Raw genomic sequence first — 14,537 nt, 5'->3', positions numbered from 1 at the left:
TGAGGTAGATACAAATCTAAGAAATTCGAGACCGCAAAACTCTAATTTTGTGCAAAACGCAAAGAATCTTCGCAAAGGAAAAAAATGCAAACATTGTCAGACTTCGATCGTGTAATTTGCAACTACACAATGAACTTTCGGCAAACTTTGCATATACAGACGTTCAATGCAGCATGCATATGCATGTGCGTATTTGTAACTTAGCCATGTATGTGTGTTATGTTTATTATGAGTCAATGCACTGGTTGTTACAGTAACATGGCACGAGTCCCCCGCCAGCAGACAGCCCTCTGCCACCCGCACGGCTATAGACGATACCGGAGCCTCACTAGCTCTGTGACGACAAGATGACGATAGATGACGATAGACGATAAGTGGCAACTGCCGGCTTAGATAAGCGGTCTGGACCGCACGTGACATGACATGACGACATAGGTCTAGAAGACCTATTTATGTTATCAAGATAGAAGGCAAGCCTCGTGCTGCCTCATGGACAGATAGAAGGATACCTCATGGATCCTATCTATGATAGAAGCGTACCGCATGGACGCTATCTACGATAGAAGCCCGCCTCATGGACGCTATCTCTGACTCATGTAGATAAGCAGATTAGAACCCAGCTTTAGGCTGAGCTTAGATACGAAGAGTAGCCTTATATAAGGTCGAAGATTAAAGTAGACGTTCCTTACTTTAATCTTACTAGGTTTACCCTTGAACTCCTTGTCCCGCTAAAGCTACCTGCTCGACATCGACTTGTACCTTCAGTGACACCTCTCACTGTCTGTAAACCCTGCTATCATCTCAGCGTAACCCCTCATTAACCACCACGAGCTATGTTCGAGTACGCAACCTTTGCTTGTCTGTAAAGGCCGACGACTCTCAGCACTCGGTACCACTGTCGTGGTTGTCGCTGTTAGATTATCCTAGTCGCACACGACCGTTTGTTGTAACACTGGTTGAACCGTGCGCATCTTCTCATCCACTCACCATGTCATTTGTCCCCGCCATGACCGTCCAGCTTGATACAATCATTCCCTCGCATTTCAAGTTACTACTAAGCCAGGCTGCCTGAAACTATATCTCTCGCAGACTACAACATGACAACCACGAGCCTACTGTATATCTCTTCATACACGCCATCCATTACCGCGCTGATCAAGGCTCGCACAAGTCATGACAAGTCCCCGTCAGTCCCTTCGTTGCCATTGGCCAGGATTGCTCAGCTGGTGCCTTGTTCACATTGGATGCTGTGGAGCCTGAGCTGGAATTGGTGCGAAGACGTTTGCCCCCTCCCCCACTGTTTCCTTCTCCAAGATAATGAGTGTTGATCCAAATTGAGAGCACTGGGCACATTGCAAGACAATACTTGGCTCCATCTCACATGCCACAAGACACAAGAATTTGATGAACCCTTTAAGTCAGCCTTTCTCATGTGCGACGAGCCGCTTTCGCTCCTCGATGTCACACAGATGGATCTGTCTCGGCAAGAATTTGCATTTCTTTCTGCCTGTTAAAACCTGTCTACCAGTATCAAGGAGGTACGTGCTACGTCAGTGAAAACCTCCCGCGCTAATGCAGTACACTAGGAATACAAATGAAAGGCCACAGCGCAGGTGAGTTTCATCGTGCCTAATAGTATGTTTTGTGCCTCTTTGCTTCTCCCTACTAACATCATTGATATACAGCTAGTGTCACCCACTTCCCCATCATGCCATGACGTAGCACTCCGATTCAAAAGAAAATTCCCGCTCCTCCCTCCAACACCTCTACATCCAAAATCAACTCTGATATCACCGAGGTGTTGTCCGAAGGTTACTGCGCAGTAAGTTGTTCTTTTATTATCATACCAATCAAAACTAATTCTATGATTCGTATCATACAAGAACTTGTGTGCTCTCAACTGGCAATCAAACGGCCATCAAAAGGAACCAGCAAGTGTCTTCGCCTCTTACTGGAATGGGCTAGTGCTGCCGCAGTCCGGTCCAGAACCATGGTTCGAACCGGACTTTTGGTCCGGTTCTCCGCAGTTTGGTCCATGGTTCTCGCGCCAGCCAGAACCGGACCGGAAAACGGTTCTCGGTTCTAGATCTTCCCAAATGGACCAGTTCTGGTTCGACCTTCCCGAACCATTCCGAACCCCGAACCCATTGTCAACTTCGACTTCGACTTCAACTACGACGACGTCAGTCTCTATGTCGACGTCAAAGTGTCATCTTCAGGAGTTGCACTATTGGTTAATTAGGCTACTTTTAGCCTTTTTGAAGATTAGTACTAATCAATCAACTCTCAAGACTCTGTCCTCAAGGTAGTTATTTGTATATCCGTTTTCATTTTATTTACTGATTGAGTCAACCGTGCCGCCACCACCACCACCACTTGCTGCAACCACTACCCCACTCCAGCAACAACCAGTGTCTAGCGCATGCGCCCAGCACACGCCAGCAAATGCTGGCGTGGCTAAGGCGAATGCAGATGACACTTTGGTGAAGGAGAAAGGAAGACACCGGGGGAAAGAGAAAGGAGAAGAGGAATGGGAGAAAGAAAGTTGTTGAGGAGACGAACAAGGTGCGCTGCCCACTCCCAACATACCTCAATGACCTCTCATGTCTGGCTCGTGATATTCTCGCTATTCCGGGCTCAGCTGTTGCTGTTGAACACATTTTTTCCGGTGGCCGTGATACTATCTCTCTTTGGCGTGCTAGCTGTATCTCACCCACTGTCTCTCACCCCGCTGTCTCTCACCCGCCACCTCTCACTCGAGATGTGCAGGTGTTTTCTCCCTGTTCTGTGTATACAAAAAGGTGACGGCAACATCTGAGAATGGAGGCGCAACTCAAACCGCACATACCTCTCTCATTGTCCTGAATGTCTTCCTTCGCTGACGACGGAGGTAAAATGATTTCAATTCTGGCAAACACTCTCACTGATGCGTGCCTTACAAGGCAGCTTACTTCAAATTGCTTGTCTGGATCAGACGCCGCAGGTTCACATTACCCACTAACATCGACGGTAAGCATTGGTTGTTATTGTGTTTTATTTCATTCTCACCATTTGTATAGATCGAATCAGTTAGCTCTTGGATCAGCGGCTACAGTCATATGTAGCCATGTCATTGGAGTAGCTACTTGATGTGTAAACTAGTCTTTCAATAATTTTTTTTTCACGCTCACCACTGAAAATTTTCGGGTTCGGTTCGAGTTCGGACCAGAAAAAAACCGAACCGGACCACAGAGAACGGTTCTCTGTGGTCCGGTTCAGGGTTCGAAGATTTTGCAGAACCGGACCACGGCAGCACTAGAATGGGCTGTCTAAAGCCGACAAAGAGGTGCGTCTTTTTCTCATATTGATATCTATCTAATACTGTCTACTATTATAGGTGTACAAGTGCAAAGCAGCTGCTCAGGTGAGCGCCACATGTCATATTCTATCTCATAGTATCACACTAACGGTCCCGTTTTGTAGCTCAAATCAGCCGCCAGCAGAGTCAGTACTACCGGCAACGACGTGGATGAGGAGTAGTGGATAGCGGGATGGTGGGCGAGGCACCTGGCGCAGCGAGCAGCGATACCCTATGCTAACTCCAGCGATACTATCCTAACTCTAGCGATACCCATAGATAGCTTCATTTGTTCTCATTAGTTCTATATTGATATGTTTTTCAAGCCAAATTGAGTGATAATGTGCATGTAAATGTCTATCTAAAGATCTAATGCCATCGAGAATCCTATCTAAACGTTAAAAACTTGTCTCGATCTCTATCTTTTTGCGTCTTGAAAAGTCACAATTTAGGGATATACCTCAAAATGGGTCGATAGAATTGATATCCTTATTTTTTTTATATGTCTATCGTTACATATCTACCTCATTCTTGTCGATTTTCACTGGGAATGAATCTCAGTGGTGTAAGATATGAATTTCATTAGTGAAACTGACTTAGTGAAATTTTCGCTCTTCCTTCGATAAGGTAGACGTTGGCATTGTTTGTCATGTGACCTTTGGATATATTTGTATTATTGTTGATATATAGAAATGGTCCTGTGGCCTAGCGGGTAACTATGTTGCAGCTGTCATTGCTGGAGGTCTTGCGTTCAATCCTTGCCAATGGCCAATTATGGTGGGTAAAATGTTACATGTACATAGAGCATACCTGTGGGCCTCCCTAACTTGGTGCCCTATTCTTTTGCTAAATAAATATACCCTATCAAATTCAATGGTTATGTCGTCAATAATCAGTGGCCGCACCATCGAAAGTCAGTGATTTGCCGCATTGAATTCAGTGGCCATGTCGACAACAATCAGTGATTCCACCACTGATGTCCATTGTCTTTTCGGGGGATTCAATGGCCGTCGATTCATTGCGCTACCTCATTGGTTTCAGTGGCTCTCTCTATTGACTTTCAACGTTTTCTCCTACTTAAATTCATGGGTTTTCCTTTCCACAGTGTTCACAAATCATTGACCTAATACAGTCTTCGCAATATATATTGTTTACATAATCGAATTTTTAAATTGAACAGGCCGTTGGTCTGTGCGCACTATACACCTCACGTATGCTCTCTTCTGAGTCTTCTAAACGTTCTGGCATAGACATATTCTCCTCTTCACCATCATTGTCAATCGATGGCATTAATGCATATGTCGTCCTCTAAACTTTTAAACATGGCGGGGATTGCATGGATGCTGTGCCACACTCGACTAGACTGATCATGACCAGTCCGTCCATGAGGCAAGCCGTCGCAGAGCAGTCTGCTTTGAAAATAGGCTATTCAATCCCTTTCCTTTATTCGGTTCGCTATTCTTCTGAAATTGCCTCTCGATGGTTTTCGCTTAGTCGGAAACCAGAGAACTCCATATATCTATCCTCTAGCATCATGATGCTCAGCTTTCCAAAGCACTTCAGCCTCACAATATCTTAGAAAAGAGCAGTCTTGAAAAGTACCGAGCGAGGTCGCCTTTGAAGCATGGAATGCCAGCGACGGAGGGCAAATCTTACGCAGAACCTCTTCGCTGCTAGCTATATGAAACATCAAAAATCATCATGATACAACGTTGGCCATGCAGTAAAAATACAGTACAATAGCCTCATCGTCTTGTAGCTGTCAATCGCCTTGCAAAAGTTCCGTCGCACGATCTTGTTCGCGGCGCGACTTTGGCGGCTTCACCACCAAATCTGCTTGTTGCCTGCAAACTCAAATTAGAGTGCGAGCTGCACATCTTCCATATACACTCACAAACGCATCCGCAAAAGTAGCTTGCGGTTGGTGCTTTGTATCTCAGCAGCGGTCTTTATGGCACGCGCGAACAATTCGGCCCTATGATCTACTTTCCTCGCTTTCAGGATCTGTATTGTTAATAGTGTCAGCGATATCCTTGCCATAGTTATGCCAACAAATCTCACTGGCCTTGTTCTGACTATCAACTCGGCCTTGAATCTGGCCGCTTTGAATGAGCGCAACTACCTCCTTCTCAACCTCGTCGACGGTCCAGCCGAATGCCGCGCTCATTCTGTCGAGGCGAATGGTCTGGAATGGCTGGAAGTAAAGCACGACCGCAACATTACGAATGAGGTTCGTCAGATCATATACATGTGAGTATATATGAATGTCCACGTAATGACGCGTCTGGTGCAAGAAAGACAGCTCAGGGTTATAGATTTTGATATATATATATAAAGCATACCGAGTACCGTTCAAGAAGCTCCAGGACGTTTTTGAAATCGCTTGAGAGATACGACTGGATCAAGTCTCGAACATATGGTTCTTGCTCAATGTACGCAGAGAAAATGGCGTTTCCTGTAAGTTGAGACTTGATTGCAGATCGCGACATGCTGGCAAGAGCGCATAGAGTTCCATACACCGCAAAGTCACCAGGAGCGACAAGCTAGAAGAGCATGAGAAAAAGTTGGCTGGATAGCGAATCTCGCCTACCTTGCCAATCCAATCGCCAAGAGAATCTGGAGGACCGATCTTCAGAAAAAGTTGAGCGGCTTTTTCGTAGTTGGCTTGTCCTAAATGGAACAAAGCCATCGCGAAGTCCAACTTGGATTGTACCTGGTCACGCTCCGCTGACCTTTTAGGTGGCGGGGCAGCAGGACCGGCAGTTGAGTTGGATGCTGCTGCTGCGCTTGCCGTATCAAGTGCACCCTCTGCCTTAAAGACGTAGGAAGATATGTGTGAGTAATTGCGTTGTTCAATCACAAGCTATAGGAGGAATGAATGACGCGACAATAATACCAATGAACTAAAATCTACCTCTAGCACAGAAAGACACATGTCAAGAACGTGCTGGCTGGTTGAGCAGAACTCCCTTGATTTCGTATAATGTTTGAGTGCTTGAGTATAGTCTCCAGTGGCACGGTAGAAGTCACCGAGATCTCTGTGGCCCATCTGACGAAGAGATGATGTTCAGAGTGTCTGAAGAAACTAAGATGCTGGTCGTACCCTTATGCTCTCTTTAATCATGTTGTTAGAATACGTCTTCAACTCGACCTCTAGCTTCGTTCTCTCCGCTTGATTCTTTTTCGTAACCTCTTCGCACCACACCGTGTTTACTGGACACAACTCGCTAGTCGGAGGGAGCTGCACCTCTGGAAGGTCCGCCACAGCATCATATGCATTCATCACGGTCTGATAAAGGGTTGGATCGCGAAGCTCCTCGATCTGCGCGAACGACAGCTTCAATGCTTGTGGTGCCAGAGTCGGACATGTTGAGATAGTGTGCACAAGCCTGTCAAGCGCAGTACGACCTTAGAGAGTCGGAAACCTCGATCTAAGCTAGTGCATCAAGAGGGGTGTTTGATATCATACCAGAATATCCCGAGATGTATGCATCTAGATCGAAAGGATGAGCATCGTCCACTGGTCGGATTCGTCTTCTCTGTGCTGCGGGAGGTTGCAGTATGGAGACTTCGTTCTCAATATAATCAATTTCCATCCGTAGACACTTGGATATGAAACGAAGTGGTCGAGTCCCAATTGCACGTTCTGTTATGGTGAAATAATTCAGCCAGTGATGTATACATGTGTTATTCAACACACGCGGGCCCTTGGCACAGTTGGTAGCGCGTACGCTTCGCAAATCGGGAATGCGTAAGGTCGTGGGTTCAACTCCCACAGTGTCCATTTTTTGGTACCATCGATGATCCTCAGCGGCTCGTCATTCATCAAGCCTTGCTACATAGTCACTGTCTGAAGACATGACGCACTACTGGACCAGTATTTTCGACGTGCAACACCTGAACATCGCCATTCTTATGCTAAACATATGTGATGTTTCGATATTTCAAAGATTCAGCAGCCCAAGTGTTGTTATCAATGGAGAAGACTCGGAGCTCAGAGATATATCGATAAACATCCATGCGTCTTTTTGTTGAAGCCAGGAACCCCATGCGCACCCGTCCACCTCTGCAACTGCAAGTCGTGACGCGTGTTGGTCACTACAGTAATATAGCGGCATTTGCGTTTGCAAATTTCATACACTCACCTGCAACACAACAACGCGACAGTTCGAAAATCGCGTTGGGCAATGAACTTAATTATACATAACCTTCGTCGTCTCAAATTTTCAAGCACATCGGATAAGTCGCTGTTGCACGATGAACATTCTGTAAATTTGAGCCCTTATCACCTGCACACCGTCATTTGCGTCGACTCAAAATGGTAAGCAAACTTATGTCGAGAAATTTACGGTGGCGCTCAGCCAAAAGTCCCACGTGCGCTCACGTGGTCTCGATCTTTGCCCTTTTCGAGCCGGATCACTGCGTGACGGCGGCCGTGACGCGTGATTGCGCCAAACGGACGCAGATGGGTACGAAAAAAGCGGAGCGCGTGACGGCCGCCGACGCGCAGGTTCAGGCCTGCTCACTCACTCGCTCGCTCGCTCACTAGGCTTTGTGTCTGATTTTCGTCGTTGGTGTGGACCTCCCGGACCTCAGGACATTCGAAACCAACTTGCAAGAACTTAGAAGGCACGCGGGAAAGACGGACTCGGAGGAAAGAAGCACGAAAGAGTTGGGGGAACTAACTAGCGCTGGGAAGGAGAGAGTACGGCGAGGAAGTACCTAGGGTAGAGAAGTAGGTGCGGGAATGTACAGTATCAACAGTCCTGGCATGTGGCCTTTGCAATATGAAGTGATTCGTGGTTATAGTACTTACAAGTTACGAGCGTTCGAGTGGGTGGCAGTAGTTGGTATGGTTCCGAAGTGAGAGTCCTCCGTGTCATTTGTTGCGACGGACACGCTCTCCTCGTGCAGCCCGTGCCTTGTTGACGGCTGCAAGCAGTGGGGTGTGTCCCCGCTCGGCTTCTGGGTAGGCTGCAAGGAAGAGGGCTTCGTCTGACTGGTAACTGGAGGTGACGAGGAAGAAAGAACAAAAGAATGTGTGAGCGCCGACGTGTGGATCGCAGCCGGAAGCACTCACTGGTTGATGAACTCGCGCGCAACAACGGCCCTGTTCTGGTACTGCATTGCGAGCTTCCGGTTCGGGCCTTGGTACCACTCCTGCGGCCAGTCCTTGAGTGGCGTCTTCAACCCTCTGTCGGGGTCACCGACGAGCCAGTGCGTGATGATGTCCCTCCAGGACTCGGCCTTCGGAGTCTTCAACCCGTTCGAACGGACGAGTGGCAGCCGTGGAATGACAAGACCGTTGCTTGGAAGTTGTTGAGTCGAGGCTGTGTGCGCAGCAGCAGATGGCAGTGGTCGAGTAGTTGGAGTGATGTGTGCGTGGCCATGGCTCCTGCGGACAGATGACAGAGGACGGGAGTGTGTTGGTGGTGGATGGACATGCCGAGGAGTTGAAATCTGAGGAGACTCTGCACTGCCAGATGCGGAGACTCGGAGAAGGGTGAAGCGGGGATCTTCTTCGAGCTGTGTTGGAGGTAGGTGTCCAGCAGCCTTCAGGCAACTTGAAGTGGCCTGGACCATGCTGGTGAGTGACCGAAGCGAGTCGTTGACTGCACTGACGTCAACTCGCAAACGATTGACATCTGCGGTCACGGATGCATGAACCATGCGCAGCTCCTCAGTGGATGCTGGCCTCATGAGTGCCTGCTTGCCTGCAAGGGAGGATTCAGCTTCGCGGGAGAAAGGAGCGAGGGCATCACTGTAGTCGGTCTCATAGGTGTGTAGTTCGTCGAGAAGGTAACGAATGAGCGTGTTTCGCTGGGAATAGAATGAACGAGTGAGAGCGAGAAAAAAGTAGATCATTGAAGGCACATACCTGTTCACCATCAGCCCATCCTCCCCACCATCGAACCATGGCAAGTGACCACCGCTGACCAACCGGTGCGAACATAAACCAATACTGGGCACCTCCACGGCGGAAGCAGTGAGTCGAAAAACAGCCTAGGATGCCAGCACCTGTCGTTGCCTCGTCAATCCACTTTTGCACAGTGTCATGGGAGAGAGGCTGTCCAGGCTGCATGATGCCATTGGCACCCATCGAAGGGAAGATGAAGTCATTTGGCCCGAGTGTGCGCCCATAATGAAAAAACTCGAGCCATTTGATCCAGAGCAACATCCAGATGAAGCTGTCGCAGGAAGGCATGTCTGGGCGGGGAAATATCTTGTAGTGGTTGGCTGGTGTGAGGCACATACACTGCTACATCAGCAGGGCGTCACTTCATGCTAATCTGAATCAACTCACACCTAAGGTCTGCCTCGCAGATGCCCTTATCGACCCTTTTCTGCCATCCTTTTCGGTTCGAGAGGAATATTTCAAAATAGGTGTTGCTGTCGCTGAGTGTCAGTGGCTCGCGTGCCAGATACTTTTTCATGACGGTGTCCAGCAGGATTGTGTCGAGCGAGATGTCTTTGCGCTGCAGTTTCACGAGTTCGAAGCACCTACCAAAATGGTAAGTCAGCGAGCGCACATCAATTTCGGCAGGCGGGACAATACCTGCTCCATAAGGTCCATGCGCCAGCATCGAAAGTGACCTGTTCAAGATGGCGAGTGAGCTGGGTCCTTGTGTCGAGAGTCAGTTGGACCTGCGAAGGCAGTGTGCCGCTCATCACTAGCTGGATGGCCTGCAGTGCGATCTCCAGTGGGCATGCGGCCTCATGCCATTGGAGCATGCGATCCATGAAGTCTTTTGTCATTGCCATCGAGTGAGTTCGATCTCCGCCCTCTGCGCTGGCCTTGTGCTTGACAGATGCCATCACGTCGTAAACTTCCGCTGAGTCGGCTGGATTTCCCTCCCAGTGTTGTCTCGCCTCATTGAAACTCCACTTTCCACGAAACGTGCCGCCATCCCTGGTACAAGTCAGTACTCTCAGTCTGTACTGGTCCTGCAGGGTGTTGCTCACGCTTGCTCCCAGAGCTTTTTGAATGCTGCGCGGATACTTTCGACCGTGTTCTTGCTGAGGTTTTCGTGGAACCCCTTCAGGGACATGAAGGGGCCAGCGCCTTGTCGGAGCATCGGTTTGGCGTGCACCCGAACGCATCTTTGAAGGCAGGATCTGCATACACATCGCTGTCTGGATTGTCTCTAACGAAAGAGGGCACTGACAGTGCCACCGGCTGTACCAAAGGCTCTTTGGGCACTGAGCAGTCCCCCTCGTCAGCGGAGCAGCTTGGTGCATCAAAATGGCTCGCGAGCCACTCGCGTCCCCGGCGTACATGGCCAGCATAGCTGCTCCTGGTCTTGTTTGCTTGGAGGTGCGTTTCAATTCCAAGTTCCTTGCATTTCTGGATGTCAGCCAAGCTGACTTCAGGATAGCTGATTCTTTCCTCCGCCTCGGCTTCTTTTGAACGACGTCTGATGCCCCCTTCTTTGATCGTGCCATGTGGGAGGTAAAACACAAGACAGAGGTAATTGGTGGGACAGTTCTGAAATTTCAGAGGGTATGATGTCACTCCATGTTTTAAAATTCACTTGGCTCTCAATTTTGATTGACCCGCACTGTCGTAACACATAGTAGACTACACTAGTAAAGCATCACACTGAATTTCAACTACATACTGAGCACAAGAGTGAGTACCGTAGGATACCATCTGCCAAACCAAACACTAGCGCATACAGAACCATGATGCTGCTGCCGCGACCCCAAGCTTTCTTGAAGTAGTCCTGCACTCGCGCTGAGAGAAGCTGTTATGGATGTGATTCGTATGAAAACCTACCTTGACCGTCGTGTTCTCAAACTCAAAGTTTCCAGCATTGGCAACCAATCCTTGGATATTTTCGAGGCCCGGCCGGTGGACAAGCATGACAGAAATGCCCTGCCTGAACTGTGGCGAATCTGGGCGGAGGTCCAGTGCACGAACATCGTTCTGCTTGAGAACAGCAAGAGCGGTGGTCTGAAACCGGTGGACGAGCGTGACAGAAGCACCCTTGAAGGTGTTCTTGAACTGGCTGAACTGTGGCGAATCTGGGCGGAGGTCCAGTGCACAAACATTGTTCTGCTTGAGAACAGCAAGAGTGGCGGTCTGAAACTGGTGGACGAGCGTGACAGAAACGCCCTTGAAGGAGTTCTGGGCGGAGGTCCAGTGCATGAACGTTGTTCTGCTTGAGAACAGCAAGAGCGGCGGTCTGAAACTGGTGGACAAGCGTGACAGAAACGCTCTTGAAGGAGTTCTTCAACTGGCTGAACTGTGGCGAATCTGGGCGGAGGTCCGGTGCATGAACGTCGTTCTGCTTGAGAACAGCAAGGGCGGCAGTCTGAAACTGGTGGACGAGTGTGACAGAAGCACCCTTGAAGAAGTTCTTTATTGCTGGACATCCCTCCAAGAATGGGACACTGGGTCCAGCCAACGGATTCCTGCTGAAGCGGTTGAAATGAATATTAGCATTAAAAAAACGGCCCCAAGTCAGATTCAAAAAGCAAAGGGACTCAGAGTATGAGTACGTCACACACTGGACCATCCAGATAACCTACAAAAGGCTTGTCCGGACATGCGCAACCTACCGAGTTGGTTCACCTACAGAAGGCCTGCCAGCTCGGGAAGAGATGATGGAATGTTCCAAGTAGAACTTGAAGGAGGAACAAGTAAACAAAGACTTACACGAAAGACGACTCTGGCAATGATCCAAGGCAGTATCATCATATGACAAATAGTAGTAGTGTTTCTAGATGAGAATGTCAGTCAAAGGTATGCTGAAAAGTTTGATTGTACCTTCTAATCACACAAAACCGCAGTGTTTACAGTAGCACACCATGCGGGGGGCAACGTTAACGACCGTCGAGATTCGGACCATGGTGTTGTACCCATTCTGCCTGTGACAAATAGTTTTAGATATCCTACAGGTGAAAAAATAATCAATATTCGATGTACGCAACTTCCAATTGTGCCAGGATGGCATTCACAGATTTCAAGGTGCAAGGAAGCTCTTTAGACCGAGTCATTGTGGATTTGACATGGGCGTGTTCCCTTCAGAGTATCTATGTAATGTTATCATGCGCACCTAAATTGAGCCACGTAGCAATTCTGAGATGGTTTTCATCTAGGACACTGAATTCTGACTTACAAGGTGACGCACGAGCAGAACTGAAGCGATTGAATATTGTGGCGAGAGACACCCTGCAGAGATATCTACACAGGGGAATCCAAAGGACAAAAGAGACGATGCCAGCGATTCTATCTCTTCGGCCAAAGTCAATCGTATGCGAGGAGGTTAGCTAGCACAGAGCACAATCCTCAGTAGGTAGAGAGTGTAGCTGGAATGACGGGACTATGTGAGTCCTCATAACCAAACGATTTCGAAAGCACGACTCACATTTCATGGGCTCTCGTGATGTCGATCGTAGGTTTTGGTAGTCTTCGATGTCTTGTCAAGACAACACAGCAAAATGTAAGCTGAGGATGAGGGTGGAGCGAAGGAAAGTCTAACCTTGGGGTGTATTTTGAGATTGGGATGCCGATGCGGATAGTTTCCGCTCAATTTGCTATTCGATGTATTAGAATACTTCAGGGTGTTACCAAAAATATGGCATCATACTTCGATAATGTTTTTGAACCACTGCAGACGCTCCTGCATCTCTTGCGTGACACGGGTGAAGAATCTAGCCAGCAACATGTCAACACTTTCAAGTTACTTCACATTGATGATCTACACATACTCCAGAGGGAACGAAGCATGATTCTTGAGATATGCTGTGCTCTGATGCGGGTTTTAAAGCCCTCGATGATGTTGTTGCGACAATCGTGTCTTGAACTGCTTGTTCAGTTCTTCACTTTCAGGTCCTTGGCGAAGAAGAGAGTCCGACTGAATAACGGAGGATACACCAAGCAGCTCCTGAATCGATAAAGTCGGTAACCAAACATACTGGATATATGCAATAAAATGAGGCGCACCTTGTGCAATTCGCGAATTAACTCCTGGCCCTTGATCGCCTCTTCCCCCATTTTTCGCTGTTTAAGCTCGTTGCTTATTTGTATACATCCCTGAATGTGCGAGCTATGCGAAGTAAGTCCTAGGACATGTTAGCACTTATGATTAGCGTACTCGATAGTTTCAACGTCCTCTTGATATCATCTGGAAGATCATTAAACTTCGTAGATTTTGAAAAGGTGCAGGTCCGGTTATGGGTGTGGTACTACTCGAATGTCATTGAAGCCACCCTGAATATAAGTACCTTTGACTAACCTCATCATCCTGCGATATGTCAACACCAATTTGAATTAGAACGATGCGAAAGGAACTCACGATGATTGTCTTGTTGACTAGTAGACTGTTGCGGCTGAGTGAATAGGATACCCAGGACAATTTCACGATGAACAGGAGAATTCTGGCGCAGGGTCAGCGGGGTAAGCGAGCAATAAAGGAAGATCACTTACCTATAAATTTTGCTACTGGGGAAGGGTGTGTGCAATACGGGGGGCCAACGTTAACGACCGTCGAGGAAGATGGGAGGCGACGGAGAAGAGACATCATGTGTCATGTGACCATATTGTCTAAGTCACCATTTATGGCAACTGAGTAGGATGGGGAGGGCGGAGGGACAGGCGAGGTAGTGTAAAGTGCAGTAAAGTGCGAATTCTGGTGGGTAAAGTGAGTGAAGTGCGGGGACAGTGAAAAATTTACGGTAAAGTTTGTAAAGTTTGTAAATTTTCCCGGCAGGCGCGTGCGCCTGCCGGGATATCCCTCAACATCTACTAATAATTGTAAATTTTCACTCACCTTCTCGTTGATTCACAACGGGAGGCCTGCAGAACCAAGGTGCGACTCTGATGCATCTTTGTCGTTCTCGCACCCTCATTTGAAATCTTTGATTTCACACTTGCATTCATTCTGAATTTCTGACCGTGACTTCGTGCTATTAAATGATTGTCCGTGGAATCATGTATGACAGTCCTACTACTACTGATACAATCCATCTATCCATCCGTCTTCTAAGCCCAACCGTCCGTTGTCGCAGCTGCATCTACCGTCGGGGGGCCGCGCGTAGGTATCTTCAGGTTGCTCGGCGTTGTGTGACCGTGACATACCCTTGTTGGGTAGCGGGAGGAATCTTGGGAGGAATCTGCTTACAGCGTTTACATTAGGTAATCGTAAATTTTCGCAGATAAACAGGACTTATTTGCTCAATTGCACGTTGAGCAGAA

At 48.1% G+C, this 14,537-nt stretch overlaps 4 protein-coding genes and 1 non-coding gene across 5 annotated transcripts; 2 read left to right on the top strand and 3 right to left on the bottom strand.

Annotated features, from left to right (window-relative positions):
• Positions 1 to 4,808: 4,808 nt before the first annotated feature.
• Positions 4,809 to 6,956, bottom strand: F5147DRAFT_703791 (26S proteasome subunit RPN7-domain-containing protein). The gene is given in 9 exon segments (XM_041437864.1): positions 4,809 to 4,841; positions 4,852 to 5,181; positions 5,232 to 5,341; positions 5,403 to 5,621; positions 5,680 to 5,880; positions 5,928 to 6,200; positions 6,252 to 6,386; positions 6,441 to 6,745; positions 6,807 to 6,956. The coding sequence occupies 8 exon segments, from the start codon at positions 6,931 to 6,933 to the stop codon at positions 5,100 to 5,102; spliced, it is 1,452 nt and encodes a 483-aa protein (XP_041290819.1). The 5' UTR covers positions 6,934 to 6,956; the 3' UTR covers positions 4,809 to 4,841; positions 4,852 to 5,099.
• Positions 6,957 to 7,039: 83 nt separating this feature from the next.
• Positions 7,040 to 7,121, top strand: F5147DRAFT_t92. The gene has a single exon. It is a non-coding gene; the product is annotated as a tRNA-Ala (tRNA).
• Positions 7,122 to 7,793: 672 nt separating this feature from the next.
• F5147DRAFT_638301 (uncharacterized protein) lies at positions 7,794 to 10,413 on the bottom strand (the record flags this gene model as incomplete). The annotated part of the gene is made up of 7 exons (XM_041432974.1): positions 7,794 to 8,343; positions 8,418 to 9,157; positions 9,216 to 9,574; positions 9,642 to 9,806; positions 9,889 to 9,952; positions 10,010 to 10,247; positions 10,301 to 10,413. The coding sequence occupies 7 exons, from the start codon at positions 10,411 to 10,413 to the stop codon at positions 8,217 to 8,219; spliced, it is 1,806 nt and encodes a 601-aa protein (XP_041290818.1). The 3' UTR covers positions 7,794 to 8,216.
• Positions 10,414 to 12,290: 1,877 nt separating this feature from the next.
• Positions 12,291 to 12,458, top strand: F5147DRAFT_541906 (uncharacterized protein; the record flags this gene model as incomplete). Its single annotated transcript, XM_041430254.1, has 1 exon — positions 12,291 to 12,458. A coding segment is annotated over one exon (168 nt), but the record flags the coding sequence as incomplete, so codon positions are not given.
• Positions 12,459 to 13,104: 646 nt separating this feature from the next.
• F5147DRAFT_807643 (uncharacterized protein) lies at positions 13,105 to 13,863 on the bottom strand (the record flags this gene model as incomplete). The annotated part of the gene is made up of 7 exons (XM_041443386.1): positions 13,105 to 13,227; positions 13,287 to 13,405; positions 13,438 to 13,528; positions 13,579 to 13,587; positions 13,639 to 13,655; positions 13,712 to 13,720; positions 13,770 to 13,863. The coding sequence occupies 7 exons, from the start codon at positions 13,861 to 13,863 to the stop codon at positions 13,105 to 13,107; spliced, it is 462 nt and encodes a 153-aa protein (XP_041290816.1).
• Between the last annotated feature and the right edge of the window lie 674 nt (positions 13,864 to 14,537).

The sequence above is a fragment of the Suillus discolor genome (genome assembly GCF_016758755.1).
Source record: "Suillus discolor strain FC423 chromosome Unknown F5147scaffold_41, whole genome shotgun sequence".
NCBI lineage: Eukaryota > Fungi > Basidiomycota > Agaricomycetes > Boletales > Suillaceae > Suillus > Suillus discolor.
The sequence above is the reverse complement of the archived record's forward strand: the minus strand, read 5'-3'. Positions and strand labels throughout refer to the sequence as shown.

What these genes read in the sequence shown, in the direction of transcription:
- F5147DRAFT_703791 (XM_041437864.1), bottom strand. Translation starts at nt 6,933, where the DNA reads ATGGAAATTGATTATATTGAGAACGAAGTCTCCATACTGCAACCTCCC. An exon ending in TGATTAAAGAGAGCATAAGG is followed by an intron (nt 6,387 to 6,440) that starts GTACGACCAGCA and finishes TCTCTTCGTCAG; the next exon opens with ATGGGCCACAGAGATCTCGG. An exon ending in AGCTTCTTGAACGGTACTCG is followed by an intron (nt 5,622 to 5,679) that starts GTATGCTTTATA and finishes TTCTTGCACCAG; the next exon opens with ACGCGTCATTACGTGGACAT.